The sequence below is a fragment of the Tyto alba genome, unplaced genomic scaffold, assembly GCF_018691265.1.
Source record: "Tyto alba isolate M040663 unplaced genomic scaffold, T.alba_DEE_v4.0 Super-Scaffold_16, whole genome shotgun sequence".
Lineage (NCBI taxonomy): Eukaryota > Metazoa > Chordata > Aves > Strigiformes > Tytonidae > Tyto > Tyto alba.
Genome location: NW_024881278.1, coordinates 4100513 through 4127654, shown reverse-complemented (window position 1 = coordinate 4127654; position 27142 = coordinate 4100513). Strand labels below are relative to the sequence as shown.

General features: G+C 43.4%; 1 protein-coding gene across 1 annotated transcript; it reads right to left on the bottom strand.

Annotated features, from left to right (window-relative positions):
* On the bottom strand, nt 1–27142 carry HAO1 (hydroxyacid oxidase 1). Its single transcript, XM_032989500.2, has 8 exons — nt 27006–27142; nt 17713–17864; nt 9108–9363; nt 5451–5626; nt 4388–4479; nt 1077–1235; nt 726–795; nt 1–337 (listed from the first exon to the last, which is right to left on the bottom strand). Exons 1-8 carry the CDS (start codon nt 27140–27142, stop codon nt 267–269), a joined length of 1113 nt encoding a protein of 370 aa, XP_032845391.1. The 3' UTR covers nt 1–266.

Genomic DNA, 27142 nt, shown 5'->3' with positions numbered 1-27142 from the left:
ACCCCTCCAAGTTTTTATGTTGGTCTTGTATAAAAGCCCATCTCTAATCACAATTCCCAGTAGAGCAGCTTTCCTTAAGAGCCCAGGAGAATATGGGAACACCTATAAAGTTTGATTCAAGTATTTTCTTCAAAATGTGATCTCCTACAGATCACCCCTTCCCAGTCAGGACTGCAGGATGAGGCCCAGAGAGCAAACGCAATTGCTTTTTGTCTGGTAGCACTCTTTTGTACAGCCTGAAACACATGAGGCAATAGCCTTTAGACTTAAATCCTGGAAAACAGTACTTGAGGTCTTCGTATCAGTGTCCTGCCAATTTCTTCTACTCTCCGGCATCCTGGAGGAAAAGTTACACATTAGTTGAAAGACTGGATTTTCTATCCCATTCTAAGTCTTTTCTTTTTCTATCCCATAGAAATCTACATTCTGTCAGATAAAATCCACCCCTTAGTGACCAAATATTTGCCATTACTTTTCTACTGATTTATTCTCCTTGCAGAAAACATTTTTACTTATTTTTATTTCATCTACTCAGTTCCCTATCTATAAGACAGGGATAACAACAAATCCTTTTCCCTTCTCTCCATAGCCTAATCTGTTTATATTGCAAACATTTCCATCTCCCTTCTCTAGGTTACAATAACATATTGCCAAGAGCAAATGAAAGCTATGAGGAAATGCGAGACAGAGGTGGCTATTGCTAAAAAGAAACGTTGATGTCTCACCTGTCAGTGCCATTGCCAGGCGAAACTCTTCCTTCAGCATCTGGAGAACCTCTTTTGCTCCTTCTTCACCCTGGGAGATCAGGAGACAATATGTACTATTATGTGTACATATAGCTCATGTGTGTAGACACAGACGTACACATGTGCCAACAAAGTTCTAAGCACAGCCATAACTCCCGAGTACTTGTCATCGCAAATTTTAGATTAGATGGTCTGGATACATACAGGCACACTCAGATACCTTCACACACACCCCTGTGTGCACACATGTACACATACACGCATACACTAAGCCTAAGCAGTGAGTCTAAGTATCTAAAAAGAGAAATTTGAGCTTTTTTTGTAACTTACTTGATAAACCAAGCCCCAGATGAGAGGTCTTCCGATGAATACAGCTCTGGCACCAAGAGCTAATGCTTTGAGAATGTCTGTGCCTTTTCTTACACCACCATCTAGGAACACCTCTGCCTTCCCCTCCACAGCCTCAACAATTTCAGGCAAGACATCAATCTACAAGAGTGAAACCAGGAATACAACTTGTCTGTTTCTGTAACCCTATTTATTTTTTGAATGAATTCTTACATATAGGATCCAAGCTTTAAAGCAGCTAATTGAGCAATCACATGCCTAAGTGTATGCACAAATTACACAGCTTTGTATTGAAAAACAACAGTGACTTAGCATGTTAGCAGATACATAAAAAGGTCAAATGTATTTGGAGAGTCACATAAATAGAATAAGAATCAGCAGGACCACACAAAACGGCCATCTGATTCCATCACATGTATCCGACAGAAGCCACTATCAGATACTTCTGAAAAAATATAAGAAACAGCAAGCACAGAGGAAGCCTTTCCTTGATAATACCCCCCCAAAACTTCCAGTATTCACTGGTTTGGGGATGAAATTGAATCGCTGTCACTTTTTAAATAACCATCTTCTGCTTCTTGTTTGAATTTATAATTCTTTTATACTAAGGGCCAGTTAGCATCCAGGAGTCCAGAGGCAGACATTTTAATTTATATTTTTTTTCCTTTTGAAAAATGCATCCTGATTACATGAATAATTGTAGAGGAAACAGCTTCCTATGGGAAAAAAATCAGCTTTCCTCCAAGTTTTGATTAACATGGGAAATGTTTTCTTTTAGTGCATGTACATGTTACTTTTACAAAGCTCTAATTATCCCCTACACCAGTGATAAAGGTAAGAGGGAAAAGGGTTTTACTGTTCCTAAGTTACAAGTAAGTAACACCGGGGAGTTAAGTAACATGTCCACACCATGCAGGAGGTCCCAACAAAGAGATCAGATGAGCCCCCTGAATTCAAGCCTCAAACATTAATTACAGAACAATCATTCCTATAATGCCTAAATAGTTTCTATTCATGAAAATCAGGAAAGGCACAAAACTGGAAGCCAAGTACTAAGGAGACTGGAAACAGTGTGTGGTAGTAAGACAAAAGGCACACGAATTCATATCTTTCAAATACGGATGTAATTCATTTCCTTTCTAATGGATAAAAAATGACGAGGAGATGGGGGAAAAACTTGAAAGTACAGTTTGTTTTTAGATTTGGATTAAAATTTTCTTGAAGTTTGGCACTTGCTTTGATTTTTTCCCCTCTCTTTGGTTTTGCTCTCTTGCCAAACATATTTTGGATCTATTTCCATATACAGAGACCGCTTTCTACATCCTGACAAACTGTACCAACACTGAAGTGCTATAATAACTAAAGTATGATGCAAACCATAATTAAAACATAGATTTCCTCAGTGTGTAACTAGACTCTAGAAATATTAACCAGCTAGGGTTCAGCTCACGTTCTGAAAACCCATGAAATTAAAGCAAATTATTATGTTTCTAAAACAGAAACATTTAGCATGATCCGACACAGATATTTATGTTATGAAAACTGCATTATGAAATGCAGTTCTTTGTACGATGAAATCCAGTGAATACATCAGCTTCTAGTGCCTTCTCCTCTGTACTGTGGTGTTGCAAAGGAATAACTCATAACAAGTAGTTTGCAACTTTAATTTCTGTACTACCGTGGTTAGTAAAAAAATTAATTCATAGTTCTTGAGCTTTCTCATTTCTCAGAATGATGATTTCAATACTTTCATACATTCTTCTTGTTGGATCACCTCACACAGACTTGCCCAATATTTTCAAATACTCTTACTGAGATTGAGGAATACATTCTCAAAAGGTGACAAGAAGATAAAGAGGACAGAAATAAAATTTATTTCGGAAGTATTAGGCAGCCACACTCTGAAAATTCAGTTCCCCTTAAGGTGTCTAAAACTGGGTGGATGCACACTCTCCAACAGCACAAAATCACATTGGAAAAAGAAAACTCTCAGTTTCTCTTTTGAAACTGGAGAAATCCTGACATCAGGTGCTCTTCTTCCTACCAGTCCCCGGGAATACCTGGAGACAGTCAGGCAAGAGCATCTCAGAGAATAATTCCTCGACTTCATTTAGAAAACCATCTGTGCTGGTACTCGGCTCACCAGGGCAGGGCTCAACTGGTGAAGGACCAACCAACACAACCAGGAGACCAATGAAGCCATGTAAAGGCCTCAGAAAATCAGTGGGTAAACGAACTCGGCTGGGGAAATCCTTGCCTGCCCCTGAGGAGAGGAACAGAGAGCAGAAGTGCTCCAGGGGACGGGGGGACATGCCGGTGGGACGGCAGAGTTCAGCAGGTAAGGAGCTCTGCAGTGGAAGAAGGCTTACCTGTCCCCCTCTCCTTTCAGAGACTCATCATGGAAAACAGGAGGTTTATCATCAGGGACACATTAGGAATAGTGAAACAGTCACAACTGGGCTTTGATTCTCCTCCCTTTCATTCTCTTTTTACTTGCACAGCTTTCCCACACCAAATGAAGCAAGATGAGTGATGACTGGAATTTTGGGGGGTTTCCTTCAGCCTGAACACATACTTTTTCATTTTCCTTTACTTCTTTCTTTTTGCCAGTTGAGAACTTCTCAAATCCCTTTCAACTTTGGAAAAGGCGCAGGGTAGCACGACAAGGAAAAGGAAAAAGGAAAAAAAAGTGTAATTTAAACACTCTGTACCTTTTCCAAAGGTGAAAATGTTTGAAAGGAGAAAAACGGAGAGTTTCATTCTGCCTGTAGCTGTTCTGCAACTCTAATTTTTCAGAACTCTCTGAAGAATATTAAAAGGGAAAAACAACTCTAGTACAACCTTCAGTGAACTGCAAATGGCAACAGGGGGGTTTCCAAAAAAAAAGGATGAGAAGGGAGAAATAAAAGAGAAGACTGGAAAAAATTTCTTAAAGACTTTACAATTTCTAAACATTTAACTGACAACAATATGCTATCTGAAATTGCTCTCCTTGATTTCCATGCAGGGTGCTGCAGCCAAGGACAGAGTGCCCAGGTAGCTTGAAAAAAACAGGCACACATAAACCCTCCTCTGCTTTTTGTTTGATCTGACTAAGGGAAAGCTGTGTCTAACTCAGAGTATGATGTGACATACATAGAGGAGTGGAGAGAGATTACTGCTCATGGGTTAAGGCATATAACACACTCATTTACAGGTTTTTCGTCCAGCTGCCATGTCTTCAGAGGAAGCAAACAAGAAGCCAAAAGGTAGAGAAAACCAGACTAGTGGTGCATATTGGTACCCATACTTACTGTTGCAGGGACCCCATCAAGCTGTCGTGCTCCATGATTTGACACCAGGATACCATTTACCCCAATCTTTACAGCTTCTTTAGCATCATCAGCTAGGAAGAAAAAAATAAAATAAAATAAAATAAAAATATACAGGATACACCCTCCCATAACTGGGAGCTTATTGACACCATGATGAAGGCAATTTTGGCATCACTAAAAAAAACATTACCAGTTAATGCAAAACCACCTTAAGGCTTCATCCTTCCAAAGCCCCACCTCAACACAGAAAAAAGTTTTATCTTTAAGCAATAAGACCAGAAAAGTAATTTGAAATTTTGGAGCAGAGCATTTTACCACTTTGGATTAGCAGCCACTTTGGTTGCTAGCCTTTATTTTCTCCACCACATCCCACAGCTCATCACTAAGAAATTATTTTGCTAAATGATTTTCTCCAAGCCAAGATTATCGGCATGATTACAGTAATAATCCGTACTTAATGACACCACTTCACTGTGCTCAGTGCTCTTCTGACAGGATGGAAATCCAGCTTTCCTTTAAGTAGCGTACAACTCGGATGAGAGTTAGCCTTTACAGGCACAAGGAACAGAGCAGGTCCAGCCTCCCTGGCTGCGTCTGATTTCAGCTCTAACTGCTGCGACCCAAGCCTCCCAGCTGACTCGTGTCCAGCGGCTCTGATTCCTACCTACCCAACATCAGGGTAAACTCCCCTTGCAGCACAGCCACACAAACCACCTGGCAGCTCCAGGTACTTATTTAAGCAGCTGCTTCTGCAAGTGTCTTGGTTGCTGGGTTCCTAACCATGCACAAAGAGAAGGTTTGATTTCCCTTTGATTGTTTTTGGCTCTGTTTTGGCAAATCTTCCCTGCCTAGCACACCGCAGAAACATGCACGTGCATCCCACCCCGTTCCATAGCAGCGAAGCAGATGCTTGCTGTCCCAAAGTAATGCAATTCTATGCAATACTACAGAAGTTTCCCCAGCACAAGCCCTTTTCTTTCCCTGGTGCCTCTGCGAGAACAGACGCCTCACCTCCCCCAGGGGAAGCGGCAGAGCTACACACCCCTGAGGATTCCTTTCGCGACGATGGGCAGTGAGGTCAGCCCTCGAAGCCATTTGATGTCCTCCCAGTTGACGCTTGCATCAATCGCCTCAGCTACATACACAGCCAGTCCGCTATTTTCGCCAAAGTCTTTCCCTGAGGAGAATGCCAGGTCACTGCTCGAGAAGTTTTTTAATCTAAAACAACAAAAAGACATAAAGAAATAGTCCAAGAAAGATTCATTGTAGCCATGAATCAGTCCCAAATGCCAGCAGTCGATATAACTGTGTTAAGTCTTTGCTGTACTGCAGGGCAGGAGCAAAAAAGCCTATCCCAGCATGTCAGATCTCAGTCCTTAGCAAGCCAAACCCTTTGGCTGGCAAAGCATTTGATAACATTGGTGCAACTTTCTCTGGCCCAAGTCAACAGTCCTAGTTATTTCAAAATAAATTGGAAAAACTCCAAAATCTAAATGTTCAGCATCAAATCCTTAATCAGGAGGAGAACCCAGCAGTGAGACCACTAATTTGGGCTCAAGCATCTGTCCTTCCATAGACCTCCCATGTGACTTCGGACACAACACTTCACCACTCCTTTTGCCTCACTTTTCCACCATAAAATAGGAACAGCAGTATCTGCCAGCAGCACTGTGAGGTTAAATGCATCTGAGGCTGTGGGACTTTCAGACCCTAGAGTGGTACAGGTTGGATGTGAGAAGAGAGCATCAGTCTTGCTTGACCCAACCCAGGACCCACTAAAGTCAAGAGATGTACCTTTACTTAACAGCAAAAATCCCCTTAGCTATCACGCAGCAAATTTGGGTTTAGGTTTGCTTTTTTTTTTTTTTTTCCCTCTCTCAAACCCAGGGAATTCAGATACTGGAGGAATAGGGAATCATGTAATTGGCAGGGGAGAAGAAAGAAGTGAAATGTTGTTAAGCTCAGTGTGTTAGATTGACCTGAATGAAACCTTGCAAAGAATTCAGAATTTGCATCTGTCCCACAAGACCAACATGAAGCCAGTTCACCTTGTGTCTTTTTTTTGTATGTCTCCTTGTAATATGTAAGGCTGGGGGGAGAAGTAAGTTCATATGAAAACATTAGCCATTGTTTGTTCTTTAGCACCAAAACAATCTCACAGGTTCTAGGAACTGAATCGTAAGTGACAGCCCCTGAACTGAAGAGTTCACAGACTTACTAGACAAATCAGGGGAAGGGGAGAGGAGGGCAAATAGAGAAATTCAGGCTGTGCTTGTATCAGAAAGTTGAAGCAGCCCCGAGTGCTCACAGGCATTAAACCACCATGGGCGACACCAGTACCACCAAGGATACCCACGTCCCGCACGAAGCTGATTGCTCTGTTCTTCGGAAACTGCGTCGCATTCCACATGGCACTATTTTTTACTCATATTTCACATTTTGGGAAATGCACTGGGGTTTTTTGCACAGAAACCGGCTTGTTTCACTGTTCATTTCATGCCTGCAACAAGCAGCATTTCACATGGCTTTTTTGTTCAGTTCCAAGCCCAGAAGAAAATGAGAAAGGAGCAGGCTCTCAGCAAGATCCAGCCTTTCAGCTGTTGGTTTGTGGAGGGTGGGGTACCCAGAGAAAAACAGAACCATGGATAAGATTATATAAATAACTGTTGTTTTTCTTGGCCAGTGAAATGCAGATCAACACTTGAATGAATGTTGCCTTACATACATTTCTGAGCACAATGCCACCTTGTTGTTGCTTTGAAACTTTGTTGAAAACTTGAAGCCAAGAAAAAGTTATCACATAACTGAGCAGAGCTCGGCGCTAGGAGAGTTTCACCACTGACTCTTCAACAAAACACTGTCCAAGTGTCATTCTGAAATCTGAAATGATTAATTTGAACCTTTAAGATTATTGTAACTTTGTATTATTTCATATGGTTCGCTCAAAGACTTGTTACAGTTTGGTCAGGTGGGGTCAAAGTGTTTCAGAAATGCTCTATCGCTTTCCTCAAATATTTTTGGTTTATTTGACTCACATTCAAAAACTCTTTAACCCCAGGCTCTAAAATGTTACTATCCCTAAAAAAGAAAAAAAAAAAAAAAAAAAAAAGCTATTTAAAAGAATTTTTATTTTTAGATAAATTAACAGTATGTATTGATAATATTTTGTCAATCACATCTCTATAGCAGGATTGATATACAGGGCAGTATACAGAGTTTTCTGGTGCTTTCTTCATAAAATTGTACTTTAAATCATGGGCAGAGTTAAGGTTGATCTGTCAACCTTCATCATATCATCTATTAGCTTCAAATAAAAGTGTATGGGGGAGATCAAACACTCCGAGCCCTAGAGGTTATTTTGCCTGAGAGGTGAAGAATCAGATTAATTGCACAGTCCCATGGCTTACCTTCAATTTGAATATGATGAAAAAGAAGAAAGACCTCAAGATGTGATATTCTATTTCTTGCTATGTACATGTTACATGTGGTATGGACATAGTATGGCATAATAGTCTTAGGAGACAGAGGAAGAACACTTCAGATGCACTGATAATATTCAAAACTAGCTTTTACCCAGAACTCAAATCAAAGTTAATCTGCTTCAAAATTCATTCAGCTACACTTCTTTTCTCTTTTTTTTTTTTTTTTTTTTTTTTTTTCCCCCTCATTTTTGTGTTAATTTCCAGGCTCTAAAGAAGAGCAAACATGGTAGTCTTAATACATGCCATGACAGACTATGGTCACTACCAAGATCTACTCACAAGATTTTTACCTCCATTTTGCAAACCTAAGTTCTGGATACCACATCCACTAAATACTCTTCCAGGCAGTCCTTGGCTGCTAACACTGTGCCAGCACTTCAGCATATGCTTATTATCAGGATGGTCTCTGGAGTCTACCAGTTTATATTTCCAAGAGCTAGTGAAATCAATGCCCTTACACCACCACTGGATATCTCTGTTAAAATTAAATGCTGCATAGGCTCTGCAGTAGGAAGGAACTAGGATTGGTGCTGAAGTCAATCATGAGGCCACAAATTCTTCTGAGATACAGAAAATGTCCCAAAACAAACACGGAAGTAGAAATTGCCCTAATGGAGAATTTAGAAAGACTGATACTTGTGTGTTTCTGTATTTGAGTAAAAGAAGAGTCAAAGTTGTGTGGAAAAGGGCTCTGTGGTCAGTAGCAACACGACCCTGGACCCAGTGGAGTGTCTTGGGATAACATAGACGGGACCATAACATCGGTTGGAAGGAGGGAGCTTTGGTCCACCTAGTCCAGGCCCCCGTTCAGAGCACAGCCAGCTCTGCAGCTGGGGCCGTGTGCAAAGGCAGAGCAGGTTGCACAGGGCTGCGTCCAGCTGAGTTTTGAAGACATCCAAGGATATATTGTCAGATGTACAAAGAAAGGCCCCACCTCTCTAACTTCATCCGTCTGGAGCCTCATGTTGCCTGGCACACAGTGTCCTTCACAGTCTGCAAAGAGCTGAGAAAGCTTAGTTTTGACCCAAAGCAGATCGTAGCCCAAGCACAGCAAGAAATATGTGCTCAGTTCCTCAGCTTTATGGCCCCGTGCAGCGTGCGGGACCTAGAAGAAATTCCTCGTGTCAGAGACAGAAGTCTCTCACAGCACTTCGTGGTGACCACGGCACTGCTGCACAACCCCCCCCCCCCCCCCCATCCCACCAGCGGGCATCTACCTGAGGTGGGGAGGAAGCTGGAACTTGTTGCGCACGTCGTCGATGCGCCTGCCGAGGTACGGCGTGTCCACCGTCACGAAGATCCCTTTGTAGCCCGCTCTCTCCGCACGCCTCACGAGGGATCTGGTAACCTCCCGGTCCTTGTACACGTAAAGCTGCAGCCAGTGAAGGCCAGCTGGAGCTGCTTCAGCCACTTCTTCAATGGAAGATGTGGCCCAGGAGCTCAGCATCATCCCTGTCCCCATTGTCTGGCAGGCTGGAGGAACACAAGAGTATATTTGAGATTATCCAAACCAGAGACTTCTCTAAACAGGAGCAGTTGGCTCACCAGAGTGTGTCAGTGCACGTAACTCCATACTGCCTTCCCTCAGTGCTAACGCCTTTTCAGCCTTCCAGGGAATGCTATGCTATAGCAGTTACAGCAGTGGGGCATTGCGAGTGCTCTCTGGCTTATTCTCTGTGTTTATAGAAAAATTTCTGGTGACTGCTGTCTACACACTATTTGGGATGAGCCCTCATCCAATACTGGAAATAAAAAGATATTATAATCAAACTATGCCTAACCCATACTAATAAATCTTTATCCTGTGGGAAGCCTGTTTGTAAGCCCCCAGCGTCTGGCTACCACTTGTCAGAAATGTTGGCACATGCATCTAAGGTCATACGCACACATGCACAGATTTAAACAATCTAAAACAAAACAAACAAACAAACAGATACATTAAAGGCTTCCAACTTTTTGAACACTGCCACACTGCTGTAGAATGGTGGTTTGGGTCTGTCGTTCTCAGCATTGCTCTTCAGTCCTCCTCACCACTGCCACGCACACTCCCTTGAGCATTTTGATCATGGCATTTTGGCTGCTTTCTCCCACCCCCAGAATGTTCACTAGCATTAAACCTATGTTTCTTGAAGTGCTCTTCTAGTAAATGCCTGTTGTCATCCCTTACAGAGTACTTTGGGGGTAATAAACCAGAAGGACACAGTGCAGCAGACAACCTCTATTAAAGACTTGAGAGGGAAGCTCCACTGTTCTGTGCTTGAACTCTTTGGCTGCCTGTCTCATGGCCTGAAGGAGAGGAACCCCACATCCATTGTGTGATCCCAAGCATAAAGCTTGACACTTCTACCGAGAAAAAGTAGAAGTTCTGATCTCACTGAGAGTGTCAGAAACACATCCCAAGCGACAGTCCCCACCCAGAACACCCCAAAAGTAAATACAAAGATGAGCAGGTACAACAGACAAGTGGTGTCCAAAGTCTCCACTGAGGCCAAAGGGATGGGTGCCCATACCCAATGTGGTTTTGGCCTCTCCTCCTTTACCTTCAAAAAGCTGTGGAAAGAAATCACCCCCGAGGTGTGGGCAGCCCCAAAGTGAAATGTCACTGAACAATCCCAGATGGGATCAAGCAGCCGGAGGCTCTGTGCCTGCTGTCCTCCCGGGGGTGATTTCCAACCCGGGCTGCACTACAAACCAGCTAACCTCATACAATTATACTTTTATGAATCTATCACTTATTCTTTTTGGAGTAATCTGTCACTTAATGTAAAATAAAGGAAAACACACTGTAAAACTCAAAGATATTATATAAAGCCTTATTTTTCTTGGTCTACCGCAGTATGCATATTTTTAATGTAAATGGACCTCTGTTTCAAAAACGTCATCTCCAGCCCATCGAGGAATTAAAAAGTGGTCTTTATGACAACATTTTATTAAATAAGGATTACAAGTCTCTAAGAGTGGAAAACTTATGAACAGCTTATTCAAACAAATTGGTCACACCCTCCCAGGGCCACCAGGCAGCTTTCAATCATTGGAAGTACAGTAGCAATGACCCAAAACTCTCTGCATTGTAGCCATTTCATTTCTCCCCTTAAAATTACTGAAAATAATTTTCTTTCAGAGATTAAGTGCCTAGAAATTAGTTTCTTCTGAAGAACCCGTGAATACTGAATGTCTAAATTCTTGTTAAAATCAGCTGTGGTGGGTTATCACAAATGCCATAGTGATTTGCCAAATCAAGTCCAATAAATGATGATAAGAAACAAGGGATCCACAGCCCTGGTGCTCTGTCAGACACAAGTTCATGAATGAGAGGGAGAGTTGCTAACCCAGCAATTGCAAAACCCTCAGATCAGATAAGGGAAAAATGTAAATGTTATGGTTCAATCTGGCTTTAGGTATCCATTTATTTCCATTCTTTGTTTCACTCTCTAGCCTACCTCTACAGCCCTACGGACACAAGAATAGTTGCAAAAGTAAAAAATAAAATTAAACTGCACAATAAAATATATTTTGTGAATAGAAGATTTAAAACACAAAATACCACCATATCCTTTCAACTTATCTGCATACATAGCAATAGAGAAAATAGTGCTTTCATCTTATTTAAGATTAGATTTAAACAGTTTGCTTCAATCAGAGTTCAACTCCCCCAAACCGGGTTACAACATTTCCATGAAGGCATACTCACAAAGTTCCCCTCTTCTGCCCTGTAAAGTGAAGAACTCTTTAGTAAAGCACCAGCTGAACACCTGTATTTTAGATCTGCATGGTCAAAAGCAAAGCTCACACACACAAAATTTTTCAAAGTTTTAGAGATTCCAAGTTCCTGTTTTGGTTGATCTGTGCTTTATCTTCACCATTTTAAAGCTTAATTTGACAATTTTCTAGACATTCAAAATGATATGATACATAGTCCTGAAGTGTTTCCAGGTTTCTTTTTTTTTTTTTTTTTTTTTCCTACCTCAAATCAGGGTTTGCTAAAAATATACTCCCACTTCTTGCACATTTAACTGCAGTTGAAGAAAACAGAAGCAGTTCATTTCCTCCAACAAGTATATTTTACACTTCAATTTTGGGGTGCTGCACATACCTCTATTTATTATTACAAATCAGTACTACTAGATCCATATTCCCACAGGACACTCTTGCAGCAACATGTGACATTTGCCAGAGTTTAAACATCAGATTTTTGTAAACCAGCCTTTCCTCATGCCATTTCAGATTGCTTTTAGTATTTTTTTTTTTTTCCCCAGGTCTTCTTGTAATCCTGAGCATTGCCCAAAGCCTACATTTACCTTTGTACACACTGCCATCGAGGTCACTGACAGTGCAGAGAGCACGGCATCAGCCACACACAGGAGCCTGGGGAATTTTGATACCAGGACATTAAAGCCTTGTTTGTACTCCACCTTGTTTCAGGGCCAAATGCAACTAGAATTGGGGGTACAGTGGGGTGCCTAGGAAACATCACAGCCTTTGCTCCACAGATGCTTTGAATGTTTACAAGGTTCTCAGCCCCACCGTTACCTGCTTGTACTTAGCCCGGGGAAGCCACAAGCAAGGACATACCTCCTCACCAAGGGGCATAAACCTCTGTAAAATGGGGCTTTCCTCATTCATGGGGAACTCAGGTGAAGTATTTTACATAGCAACAAACTGAGGCTGACCATGGGACAGGACCCACTCAAGAAGTCCGCAAGAGAACAGAGCAGTAGCAGTTTTTAGCCCCTTTTTCATCCTGAAACCTCAGAGTCTCCTTCCCCACTCTGATGGGACATCACTTCATTAAGTGGTTTGGGAAGGGTATGGAGTTTGACCCTGTGGGCAACCCAGGGGCAAGATACTTCACGGGAGGACACTGGAGAAGAGCCCAGTAGAAGCTTGTATATTTTGTTAGGGTTACCTTGTATGGGAATAGGAACTTGCTATTTTTCACTAGCTGTGCAAATTCCCATTGTTTCCCTTTTAGGGGCATCTCTGAAGCACGGCAGCCAAACTACAGCAATGTGGTCATTTTTCCCCGAATCCACCAGTGAATCCAGTGTCCCCAGTTTAGGGGGCAGAGGACATTACTTGAGATCAACACAGTGTCCTTTTTGCAGGGTGGTATTTCTCAAGAGAAGTAGCTATGTTCTTGGAGCTGCATCTCCTAAGAAACAGAATTGTTTAAAGTACTTAACATTACTCTCTTGACAAAACACACTTGGCTGAGAAATCCCCTGCCCAGCCTTACCTCATTTACCACTTACAAAACGCTGCGTACGAATTGTGCCTACGATAATTTTGTTGACACAACGCATTTTGTCAGCTGTGCAGGAAGACTGGAAGCGGCAGGGAAAAATACACGTGGCCAAAATGGGTCTGGCTGGTCTAGGAGGGCTGTCATGCCACATTGCCTGCCCATACTTACACCAGAAAGTCCCCTGGCCGTGCCAGTCTGCGAGGGGGGGGGGAGTCATGGCCAGGTCAGTCCAGGCCATGTTGATGTTGTCCTGCATGAATATTGTCCTCTCAGTGACTCTGGAGCAGCCATACCTCAAAAGTAACATATCTTTTTTTTTTTTTTTTTTTTTTTTTGGAACACCACATAGGTAACAGGTAAAAGATGGGTACAAAGTCCTGTTATTTTCACTGTGGCTGAGCATAAAAAGCAACAATTGTGAAATCCCTCCTTCACAATGATGGGCATGTCTGATGAGCACAAGGAACCTGAATTCAGAAGATGCTCAGCAGCATCAAAACAAACAAATAGCATGACAGAAGTCTGTTAAGAGCTGGAGGAACCAAGGTGTTGCTCCCTCCCTAGTGGAAATGATATTGCTGCCAGTAACTCAGCTACAACAAGGGAGAAAAAAAATATCTTTTCAGTCAATGTTCCTATTCTCTATTTGGCAAAGCAAACGGTTCAGTCACATCGCAGGTGATGGTGAAACCCTTCTTGCGTCAGCAGTAACCCAGGAAGTTGTTTGAGAGCAATTGCAGAGGGTAAACATAAACTCATCAGATCTGAACAACTAGCATTCAAAGTTTTCAAAAGATCTGGGTAAGAAAACAGTCAAGCTGTTCAGTCTGACTTTCAACCAGTCAGAAAAGTCAGGTATTGCAATACCCATTCTGGGCTAAAACAAGAGAATGTAAGGTAATTGGCCAGTAAGAGAGCAGAAGTATAAACAGAATAGAAACCTCAATAAAACAATGCTACATATCTGTTTAGGATCAATTAAGGTTTCAAAAAATTGTTATTTCTTACTCAGCAGCTGGATGGTGCACGAGATTTTGTTTCAATGTACTTGAAAGTGGGTCCTATTTACATGAGCACCAGTAGTGCTGTGCTGTCAGGGAAACAGCACGGGGATCATGCTGGTTTGCAAGCACAGCCTGAGGTCAGGATGGCAAATGAATGTCTTGGCATGAAGGAATAGTGAATCTTCTGGTGGACAAGCAGAAGAAAAAAAATCATGTAGAACCAGAAAAGTTCTGTTAAAAAGTATTTAGAGAAGAGCCTTTTGCTCTTTAATGGTGGCTACGATTATTCATCAAATTTGGCAAATATTTTTAGTGAAGGAGGTTGAAATTGGAGTAGGAAAGATGAGAAAAATTCACCTAAGTCAAAATGTCATGCGTTGATATTTTCAAAATGGAAATGTTTTCTTCTGAGCTAACACTTTTGTTTCAAAACAGAACTATGGCTAAAAACATTAGCTAGTAGGAAAATGAAATAAAACATTCTGGTTTGGATCAAATTAAACATTTCAGTTAATCCAAAACAATTTTCCTCCCAATTTTTCGGTTTCTACTGAACAGAAAAATCCATTATTTGGAAAACGGCCACATACACTGGTGAACTACAACTAAAATGCTAGGGAACATACTTGAAGAAAGACCTGGGAAAACTGGGACAACTGCCAAGGTCCATGAAAATGTTTCAAGGACAAGACGGCTTTCTCTATAAGGAAGGACTCCAGGTCCATTTAGACATATCAGAGGAAACTGAGGAGCAACCTTATTGCAGCCTATATGGACAATTTTTTTTATTTATTTTAAATATATATATTTTTATTTATTTTTAAAGTCTAGCTAACAGAAGTGTAAGTAAATCCAACATCTGGATTTGAAGCTGTACAAGTTTTGACCATGATTATAGCTTATTCTGCTCAGAGTGGGGTTAGTTAACCTTTGGAATAACTTACGTTGTGTCAGATGGCCTGTCACCAGCAACTTTTAAAGTTACAATTGAACCTTTCTCCAAAAAAAAAATCCTTTATTATTGAAACAGGATTGACAATGAAGGTGTGTTTCAGGCAAGCTGCCAGACTTTGACCTATTTTGGGTAAGACACATGCTCATTTCCACCAGCTTGGTTGCTGTATGAGAGCATCCCTTGAGGAGCAGCAGCAGCTCCCAAAACTCTGAGAAGCCCCAAAGCAAGGGGTTGGGAGGGCAGGGAGTTTTACCCAACAAGAGACACCATGACATGCCCTTGTTCCCTAGAGAAGACATTTACGACGTGAGGGCAAACCTGCTGGAAGAGCAAAATGATGTCTCAAGGGAATTCCTTGGCAGGACCCAACATTGCGCTCAAAATACAAAAAGGGAGGGGAAGGAGTTGCTACTGTTACCTGCACCACCCTGCTCTGCAGGTAAGGATGGTGTGAACTCAAGACTATGTCTTGGGGTTGAACCCCGACCAGGCAGAGGAGGGGTTTGTGGCGCTGCTGAGCGGTGCCCGCACACATGGGTGCTGCCTTGGGCAGCTGCCATGCCCCCCGACACGAGCCAGGCACACCCCACCACTTCCCACACCGTGCTTCTCAAGGGTTGTCCCAACAGCAGAGGCACCACCCCGTAAGTGGCATCCTATGCACCTGAGCCAAAAGTTAAGTTTACAAAGTATGCCAGGCTTTGCAAAAGCCACAAGGCTTTGGATCAGACTTTCTTGGCTTGCGTAAATCGATGCAGCTGAAACAAAAGCGGATTTAAAGCAACCAACAATCTGCTCACTTATATTTTGGAGGTATCTCAGAGTTTAACAGAAGTTGGATGTATCAAACCCCCTGATCCCAAATGTCCCAAGTTTAAGGGAACCTTTAAGCCAAAGGAGTACTTTACAGCTAATCCCTGTCATCTTATAAGGTCAAACGAAAACCTTGGCACTGAATGCCCCACTCCACCTCTAACAGAACACAAACCCAAGGCCGTTTTTTTTCTACAAGAAACACTAATGCAATACAGAGGGTGTGATTTTCTCCTTTGAAAGTGATGAAAAATTTACCAATTCCCATGGATATGTTTATCTGGCCGCACATTCAAACCATTGCCAGTACACCAAGATTTCCTAGCTTGAAGATCCAAGAACACTAAATGCAATAATCATATGTTAAAGTTCAAAATTGTAAGCGCACAAAAGTCAGGAAATTTCAAAATTAAGTTATCTACCACAACCATAACTCATCCCTGGTAGTCAGCCTTATTGTACCACTCAACTTTACATGCAATTACAGATTTATGCCTTAAAATGTGGCCAGGCCGTAACATCAGTGGGGATTTTCGCTCGGGAACATCCTGAATTTTGTGTGTTTCTAATCTCTCTCTTAACATTGCATTAATATGTTTGCATTTAACAGTAGAATGCTTCAGAATTTCCTTCCAACATAACCTGGGCCAGAAATAATCCGCAAGAGCTGCCAAAGATCGGGACAGCATCAAGGCGTCCCACCAGACGCCACTTCACAAACCAATTCAAGGTATTCGAGCTCCATCGTGTGGAACATGCCCGCACGTACAATAGGCATAAAAGCTTTGGCTTCCTAATAAATCGCTTGGGAATGAGGAAAAAAAAAAAAGAAAAAACCCCAAAAATGTATCCCCAAACATACTATAAAATTGCAGAAATCTGCTTTTACAGAGATTGCTGCTGGATCTGTGCTGCAGCCCATCACGGTGCACATCACAGCAACGTGGCTTTTTCATGAGAACTGAGACCAACTCCCACTGCAGGGCAGGTAATTAGGCTCACGTCACATTAACATTTGCTGCATTGGTCATGGAAACACTGTTGGATGGATGCTAGATGAATCCTCAACCATGCACAAGATTATTTTCTTTTGGTTTGGTTTTAATATTGCCTATTTAGGTTTTGCCTCCTTTTTCATTCAGTGCTAGAACACTGAAACACACAGTCCAGTGCTGTTTGTATGCAACAGACACACTGTGTGACCTCCTTCTCAAATTTTGTGTCATCCTGCAGCTCGGGTTAAAGGAGCAAGAAACCATTTCACATCTGAATTCTGGTTAACATCCCATTTCTCACAGCCTTTTAAGGCTGCAGCCTCCATGCTGGTAACATCTTTGTGCAGCATCTAACCCAGAGGGGCCCTTATTCTCACTGGCTCCCTGGGATGCTCTCAAAGAGCTCTCTTCAAAACAAGTATTTTTCACAGACAGGCAAAGGCTTCTGAATTTCTAGAAGCAGTTCCGTAACAGAAAGAATGTTGCCGTGACAATATCTGTAGTTATATTTCTAGAATGTATAGAAAGATAGATAGTTTTCGATTTTGTATTTGTTACAAATGATTCCCTTCTTACATACTGCATTTCTCATCCCTGCTTCATAGCGAGGGAGAACCCGCACACAAAACAGGTGGAGGAAAACCGTGAAAAACAAAACCGAAAATAAACCAGATTACTCTGAGCAGCAACTCAAACCCATTCTGGCCACAGCATCAAGAGCGGGCAATCAAGCTGGGCTTCACAGGCAGCAGGCACACTATTACCCTGCTCATCTCTAGCTCACGGCGGGGGGTACTTTGCAGGGTTCACCTTTAGCAGTGGCCGTCTCTCCGTCGGCATGAGCCATGCGCTGCATAGCGGTGGCTCCAACGCAGACTGGCATGCTGATTTTCTGTCCCAAAACTGAGGTTGACAGGTCCATCGCCGACACATCCCTGAGCACCCGGGGGTACAGCTTCCATCTAGGCAGAGACAAGTAAAGAGAATAAAAAGCCTGCGTCATCGGGGTTATTTACAGTTCCTAATGGGCAAGAGTGAGTTTTCCTGCTGTCGGGAGAAACACGGTGAAAGCTGTCTTGGGGCTGGAGCAGAACCTCATTGCATGACCCAGAGCTGCAGCAGGACTCACAAAATGAACAATGCCAGGGGGGAGCAGGCAAGGAGGGACCAAAGTCCATGGAGGGTGAGAGAGCCGAAGAGCCTTTGAACATTATTAGTGGGTATCATTTGAAAGAAAAGACAGTAGGTGCAAAAGAACAAGGTTCAGGGTGAGTCTCAGCCTCCTTGGAAGCCTTGGGGCAGAACTGGACAACAGAGGGTGTGTGAGAAGAGAAGACATCATCAGCCCCCTTTGGTTATTTCTTCCATGGATTAGGGAGCCAAAGGACAATGGATTTTTGGATTAAAACTAGCCTGGCCAGCATGCTTAGGCCTGTCCCTGTGCTACAGGTCTCTGCAGCGAGACTACACAGAAACAAGCTGCCACGTGGGCAGCGGGTGGGCAGAATGGCTGCTCTGGCTTTCTTCAGCTCGTGGGGGTGTGGAAATCTCTGCTAGCACAGAGGCTGGGTCACTTTGCTCAGAGGAGTCCTGGCCCCAAGCAGTCACCAGCCCCTGTGCCACACATAGTCCCTGGGACTACAGCTGCAGCCCATCGTACTGCAGGGACTCCGGGCCTCCAGGAAAATACCAAATGCAGCCACTGTAATTTGGTGCAGAGTAGCACAACTGCTTTCACAATAGGGCAAATTATGGTCTAGTCCTTGAATGATGTGGCCCAGCGTCTGCTCAGCTGTTCCCAACCCTGCTTTGCCTTCAGCACGTCCACCAGAAACCACGTCAGCCCAGAGCTGGGCTTTATTCTCCACTGGGGTCTTCAGCTCAGGTACAAATGGAAGCCGCCTCCAAAACAGAGCAAACTAAAACACAGTTAATCTGAAACTACAATTTATTGCACTCAGGCTGGAGTGCACACACAGAAAAGTATCTTTTCCCCACCACCACCACAACAGCAGCACAACAGTATCGCGATCCCTCTGCTGGGGTCAACTAGATACCACCACAGTATCCAAACCTTTATGAATAGAGCCGCATTCACGGGGGTACCTGAGAAATTGGACTTTTCCCACCACCCGGGCGACGTTGCAGGGCAGCCCCTGTTACTACAAGCCACGAGAAGGTATACATTAGTGGGGGCTGCCTCTCAACACGGGTGCGCGCCCAGTCAGACCAGACCCCCGCTACAAGTGGGAGTAGGGTACACATCACTCTCTCCCTAAGGCTTCCCTCTCTCTGAGAGGACTAGGATGGGTATTGAATTACAGAAAAGAATTAAAAAGTTAAGCTCTAGTGCTGCTGAACCTGACTCAGCACTAGAATGTCTGAGACTGATATTATTATTATGAGCATGGAGGTAGCAACCAGAGCCACTGTTACCCTCAGACTATGCTCTGACAGCAAGCAGTGATCAGCTTGACCTTGCTTATTAAGCTGACAGGTTAGGGAAAAAAAAAAAAAAAAAAAAAAAAAAAAAGACAATCTCTTCATTTTATAGGAAGATCATAAGATATTTCCAGAGGAAGCCTGGGACAGAGCCAGGACAAGACCCAAATTTCTGAAGCCCTAGATCAGGGGACTGTGCCAGCTCTCCAGGAAGCGCTCCCCAGGGAGGAGAAAGATAGTTATGATGCTTGGAAGGAGACGTGTGGTAGTGGGTGTCAGCTGCATTATTCAATGCCAAGACACACACTGTAAGTATGTCTCCTCCAACTTGTTTTCATGCTATTGTATCCATTTGTTATTTTTCAGGGGAGGATGGGCTGAGGGTGGGACAAAGAAAACACGACTCTTTCCTCCCCCTTTCTTCCTAATCCTCATTCCAAAAGCTTTCTCCCAGCTCTGAGCCATCTTTTCCCAGTAAATATGAAGAAAACAAAAATCCTTTAATAATCTTGCTCATTTTTACACTCAAACTCAAAAGCATAAGGATGAGAGGTATCTCCTTCTTCCCCAGCCTCCTAGTTTCTCTGCTGTCCCAGACCTGTCAGATTTTTACCTGGTGCAAATCACTGCCATCACAGGCGTGAGGGTCAGTCCTAAAGTACCAACATTTCCATAGTGCTCTTAACTGGGAAAAAAAAAAACAGAAAGAGCAAAAATCCTCCCAACAGTGTATTCAAGAAAAATGATGCTGTTTCAAGCAGTGACAAACATCCTCCTTCCCACTCACCTTTATATATCATCAAATTACTCCATCCATGAGCTTTTTGGGGTTCTCAGGCTCATTAGCCCCAGACTTCAAATGTAAATGAATCTTCCAGTGTCTTCTGTGGCTTCTCTTCCCCTCACACCTTATCAAGTCACACCCTCTAGACCAACATCAAGTCAATATTCATAACTGAGTATTTACTGGGTCCCACAAAAAAAAAAAAAAAACAAAAGGGATCACTATCTCAGTATTATACTTTAAATAAAACCTGATCTTGCTTTGGAAACATGAGTATTTTCAGCTGCGATTTTGCCAGATACTTGAAGTGAGATGTTTTCTGGACAAACCATAGGGAAATGCCCTTAACAACAGCAAGAAAAACCCAAGAGCAGCATTTCCCAGTAACCAGAGCGTGCATTCATTAGACTGCCACACACCATCTGCTTCCTCCAAGTTTTTGAGTGAGAAGATTTCCCGAATATTTTGCAAAAACCCTGTATATTTTTTTTATTCATCTTCTCATCACGCACATTTTTTTCCAGCCAAGTCCACACTCACATGCTGCAGTCATCAATTGCAAGCAAATACATCTTTCTTCCTAGCTGGAAGAGAGGAGATGCCACAGCGGGGCAGGCAGCGAGCACTCTCAATTTAGTCAACTTCAGCTAAATTCTGTTTTGAAAGAAGGATGAAAAGAAAGGAGGGGGGATTAGTGTGGTTTGTTTTTTTTTTTTTTCCTTTTTCCCTCCAAGCTCAAGAATTTCAGAATGTAAATTAGCTTGCAGTTGGTTAAGAGGGAAGCACTCGCTGTCTTCCCCCACTCATTTTCAGCTGTGAAAAATGCTGAATTTTTCAAACTGCAACACACTTTGAGGCAGCTCTTGTTTCCCTTCCAAGTCCATGCTAAATAATCCCTTCATGCACACTTTGGGAAAGACACAGCGTTCAGGCACTTTCCATCCCAATTCCAACCCCCTTTGCTCCCTTAACGTCCCCTACAGCTCCATTTCCCATCACAAGGGGCAGGTGCTAGTGCTGTGCAAGACTGTGCAAGCTGTGCAGAACAGCTGCTTTTGCTTGAGGAAAACCCATTTTCTCTCCCAGGGTGTCTTGCCATCCACACAGTGACTCTTTCCACAGCACTCTGTGAATTTGAGGTGAAAGACATTGCAGAAGTGTAACTAACTTATTATTACAAACATTCCTTTCTTTTTCTGTCCCCTGCAACTTCACATGATTGTTTGACCCCAACCACACTCTCAACCTTGCTTTTTTTAACCAATATTTAAATTACTTACGGGCCCAGCCAATTTAACACCCTTAACACCTAGCTACAAAATGACGATATCTTTGCAGAAAATACATATTGATGTTGTCGCTGATAAACAAACGACTGTTGTTCCTTGTAGACGACAACAAAACACATCTTCTCCAAAGGCCGCCGGGGAGTCAGTGGCAGAACGTGTCACGGCGGATTAGCAGAAACGTGTTCCTACACACACAGACGTCCCCCTTCATTAAAATGCTGAAAGGGGAGATTTCAGATTGATTTCTTGAATGCCATCAAGCTAAAGGCATGCTGACCTTGTCATAAAAATCTAATTTTTATTCAGGCCCCTTGGTTCCTTGACAACTTGAGAGTGAATTTGATCACCAGACGACGGTGCTGGAAGGACACACGGTGTTTTGCGATGCAGAGCAAATGCAAGGTGTTTGCAGTCACATGCCATAGGGAGTAACGTACGCTCTGACATCCCAAATCATCATCTGTGGCCTTAATGCCTCACTTATGCCAAAGTCATATCCACATCATTTGAAAACCATGAATAAAAAATAATTATCCGGCCTCAGCAGGAACACGCTGATGTTGAACACAAGCTCTGGTTCTCCACTCCAACCTCAATCCCAGAAAAACTGGAAGCTAGAGGAGAGTCAGAGTCACCATACCTCATGTTAACCTCATCTTAAACGCTGGCCTTTTGGAGACATTTTATACTCTGGTATCTGATTATAGGTCTGAAGTACTGTAAGCTCCTGTGCTGCCAAAATGCCAGGAGATTCATTTTATGATCTAATGACTATGGATTGCGCTGCTCCAAAAAATTGCACGGGCCATTCCAAAGGTATTGCAGCACCCGTCAAAACTACCATTCCTTGGTTAGATTAGCCCTTAATAATAATCTACTTATATCTCCATAAATGCAACCATTCAGTTGTCAAAAAAAAAAAAAAAAAGTAAAGAGCTCTCAGACAAACCCAACACTGTTTTTTTTTTTAAATACAATCTGTCCCAGCAGTCTCACCCACCCACATAATGTTGCACCACAAAGGTGTGGGCTAACAATTCATGCTTCTTGTTCAGTTTCATGCTTTCTTCTCTTCCATTTAAACATAAACATTTATAAATATATCTATAAATATTTAAATAAACTGTAAATGTTTTTAATCAGGCTGAACCCTGCAGCTTCTGAGAGTGGAAATCAAAATGAAATGAAGCTGAATGTACTCCTTTCTTCCATAAAGTCTTGTGATCTTTGTGGCTCAGGGGAGTAAAGTCCATCTTACTTTATATTTACCCACCAGCTGCACTCCAGAACAGGGAGAAAACCAGTAACATGCTCAGGGAGACACAAGGACTGTGTGAGAGTCGGAGCGAGAAGCAGTCTTGCATCCCTAACAATTAGGCCACGCTTCTCCCAACAGCATCAAAGAAAAATAAATAAATAAATAAATATTAGAACAAAACAAAATTTGAAGTTGCATGTGTCAATCAGGTCTGATAAACCAAAATACTGTGAAGTCTTTATACCAGGTTTTTACCTTTTCTAGACGCGTTGCCAAGAAGCCATTGCAAACACAGTCTAACAAACTATTAATGACAACACCCCATGTGCTAAGAAAATAAGAGTCCACCCCCACGTGTTGTCCCTCAGCAGCAACAAGTGGGAACCGCTGTAGCTATTGAGATCAAGCCCATGGAGCCCTGTGCTCAACCTGCCTCCAAAAAGCTTCAACGGCCCTCTAAGGGGCTCGCCTCTGCAGAGAGGAAAGTCCAGCTGGCTGCAGGCAGCAAGTTCACAGTGCTTAATGAAAATTATTCTGTTTGCAAATAGACTGGAAGGCACTACAAGTGTTGAGAATTAACTTAGCTTTTTTCTGTGCTACAGAAGTGCTATTTTAAACTCTGACCACTTTTACTGTCATCTCCGTCTTGTTATGGACAGATAAAAAGCCCAGATGTGGTCGTGAAGCTGTAAATCATTGTATCTGTGCTCCAGTCTGGCATCCTTTCCACTTCACACAGGTAAAGCTGGCAAGCCCCAGGAGGTGACTCCAGCCTCGCGGTGGCCAGAAAGGAGGGGACCACGTGTCTTACCAGGGGAAATGGACTTCAGGCTTTAACCCCAGCTCTCCTGCTGGGTGACTGTCAGCACATCACCACTCTTTTCCGTGCTTTGGTGGTATCCTGGCTCTGAGTGAGTGGTGGAGTTTTTTTGGTGGCAGGGGAGGGGGCTATAGGGGCAGCCCCCTGTGAGAAGCTTCTCGAAGCTCCCCCAGCTCCAAGGCAGCTCCACCTCTGCACCAAAACTGAGCCCATCAGCTGCACCTCTGCGATAACGTATTTAAGAAGGGACGTGGTGAGGAGCAGTGGGACTTGTGAGGAGGAGCTGCTGCAGTTGCGTGAACACCAAGGTCAGTGGAGGAACGGAGGAAGAAAGGAGGGGGGAGGTGTGCTGGAGCAGAGACCCCCCTGTATCCTGTGGGGAGACGGCAGGGCGGCCCCCCCTGCCACCCATGAAGATCTACGGTGGAGCAGACACTGATTTATGGCCTGTGGCTTCCACCCGTCTGATCAAGGTGCTGTGCCCGAAGAAGGCCGGGGTCTTGTGGGAAAAGGCAGCCCCACTACTGTAATTCAGCGCTGGGAGGATTGCAGCATGAGGGGGAGTCCCACGCCGGAGCAGCTCGGGAAGGGCTGCAGCTGTGGGAGAGAATCCAGTCAGAGGAAGTTAGTGACCCATGACGGAGCAGTGTGGGGAACACTGCTGCCCATAGGAGGGACTCATGTCTGAGAAAGTTTGTGGAGGACTGTCTGCTGTGAGAGGGGGACCACGATGGAGCAGGGGGAAAGAAGTTCTGGAAGCTCCCCCCACCGAAGATAAGGGAAGTGGCAGCGCTGACTGCACCCCCCATTCCCTGCCCCTGCGCCACTGGGGGAGGAGGTAGAGATATTGGGAGCAGAGCTGAGCCCGGGAAGAAGGGAGGGGTGGGGGGAAGGTGTTCTCAAGATATGGCAATGCTTCTCACTGTCCTACTCTGTTAAGTGTTATTATTAGTGTCTGTAATAAATGTATGTTTTCTTTTTTCTTCCCCTAACGAGTCTGCCTTTTGCTCATGACCATAAAGGGGGATTTTTTCCCCATCCCAGTCCTATCTCGAACCACAAGCCTGGCTCATCTGTCCCTTCTTATTGCTGGAAGAGAAAGGAGAGAGAGAGCTGCTGCATGGCATTAGGCTGCCAACCAGGCTTAAACCACGACAGGTGGACAGCCAGAAAGAGACGTAGATGTAGAGTGATGGAAAGGTAACAAACACAGCTTTGACTTCAACATTTCTGGCCCATGGCCTCTCTGGCTGTCAACAAGTTCTGTGGTTTGATGATTTAATGGAATAAATCCCATTGTCAAGTCTTTTCGATTTTTATCAACTTCCATTTTGGAAGACAGTTAAATGGCCTAAAGCTACTCTGGAAATTAGATCTTGTTTTCTTTAAGACAAATATACAAACGGAGGGGGAGCAAAGACAGAAACACAGCTTCCATCCCCTTTGTACCTTTACTGCTGAGGCACAGGAACCAAGCATTAAGGGCCTTTAGCCACAGCAGGACCTGGCAAATTTAATTTACTTTTTTTTTAATATCTCATACTGTTTAAGGCATTGCTAATTAATACCTCCTTCAGTTCCAGGCTGCCTGCAAGCTCCGCAGCTGTGAATGCCTAAAACTGGAGGCTCTTATTGAAAATATGATGGAAGATGGCAGGAAAGAGGAGGTGAGCCTGAACCCCACAGGTGACCAGACCAATGCGAGGAGGTCGTCTTATCAGAGGAATTTGCCCCTGCAGCAGGAAACAGCTTCAGAGCAGAGCTGCTCTTATCTCACCACTAACATCTAGCTCCGCTAATACCAAAACAGCAAGTGTACATACTCAGCTTTTTGTTAGTCTGGCTCCAGGCAGATTAGATCCAACCTTTGCTTGATCATGATTAGCTCTAGAAGTTAGGAATAAAAGCTTCACCACTTCTACAGCCTCCAAGCGCTTCCTTTGAGTGTCCTTTCCTTAACATCTCATTTTGTTTTTATGAAGGCAAATAACACCATAGCATCTGGAAGCATTAAAAAAAAAAACAAAACTAAAAAAATAAATATTAGGTGAGCCCTACTACATCACCTCCTGCTCCTACTCACTCCTTAGAACCAGAACAGTCCTCGGCTTGTGTTTGATCAGCCCCAAGCACAAGGGGATTCCCAGTCTGTGATGGGGGCTTCTGCGTGGAGGTAAGAGGTCTGAAGTAAGTGATCACAGTGGACGTTAGTTTTCTACTTCTCCTGGCATTATAAAGCTTTTCTATATGTGTCCCTAAAATTAAAGTTCTGATCCAATTTCTGAGATCAGACCTTTGAGATCCCACTAAGTAAATGAGCACTGAGTTTCCTACCGCCTTCAAGCTGCATGGGATTTCCAGCTGAACTGCTCATAGCCCGTGGAAAGGCAACGGGAGCAGTAAGTAGGATTGCTGCTCCACAGCAGAAAGGCAAAGCAGGGAGGGAGAAAGACTAAAGATAAATTGGAAAAAATGTTGGTTTGGTTTGTTAGACTCAGTGGGATTTAAGACAAAGCCTTTAGAATTCAGCAGAGACAAGTGCAGGGGGGTTAAATGCCTGCACCAACACCGCACCCAGAGGAAAGAGAAGCCACCAGCGGTTTAAGCAGTTCAGCTGGGTTCAGCCGGGCTGAGTCCGTCAGCCTCCAGCTGCCGCCTTTCCTCTGCAGTGCTCAGGCTGATGCTCCGCAGGCAGAGCGGCAGCAGAGATTCAGGGAATGGGGAACCAACTGACTTGACGTGCATTTTACCACTCTTCCACCCAATCTGACAGCAAACACCAACTTAGTCTTGACCTTCGACTTCTGAGACAAAGGGGTGCCCCAATACAGGTTTTGACAACAGTTCAGGGGGGCCAATCCAAGTCAAAACTGGTTTATAACAGTACTTATAATTTACAATATTTCCCAGTGAAGTGCTGACCTTGTGCTGGAAATGTCCCGAGCACAGCTTGGCCACCCAGGACTGAGCCCTGGCTTTCACACTCGCTCCAGAGCCAGGATACACAACTCCTTTCTGCGAGGCCACGCGGCTCTCATCCAGCAATGCTGCACGTGCACTTAGCAGGGAAGGCTGTGTAACTCAGTTCAGGAAAAACAAGCAAAAGGCAAAACTGACTCAGGACATCATAAAAGGTACAACCCCTGCTACAAGAATCCCTTGCCAGCATTCTAGCCCAAAATGTAGAAATTAGTTTCATCAACTGATTAAATATTGGAGGTGATGGACTCTTTAGAGAATTTATGGTAACGAAACAAAACGCAAGTGAAGCTAAAAATACGTTAATGGATTTTAGGGACTGCTTTTGAGAGAAAATGTCAGGTGGAGAGGTGAAAGGGGAGAAAGAGTTGTTCTGAAAATTTATTATTTGAGAGTCTTTTTGCTAAAAAAGTTGCAGAAAAAATGAGGGTTTTTTTTTCACACAGAAAAATCTAATATTGTATCACATCTACTAATAAAGCAGAATTTACACCCCCTACCTCCCACTCCAGCCTTAAATCATCCTCCTACCTTGAAAATGCTGCTACGTTGTCTGCTAGCGTTTCCTGGTCATCTGCTCCAGATCGGTAATAATCATACACTGATTTGGGGAGAAACTTTTTAGCATACTCTTCAAAATCAGCAATACAAACTGGTTTTCCAGACAT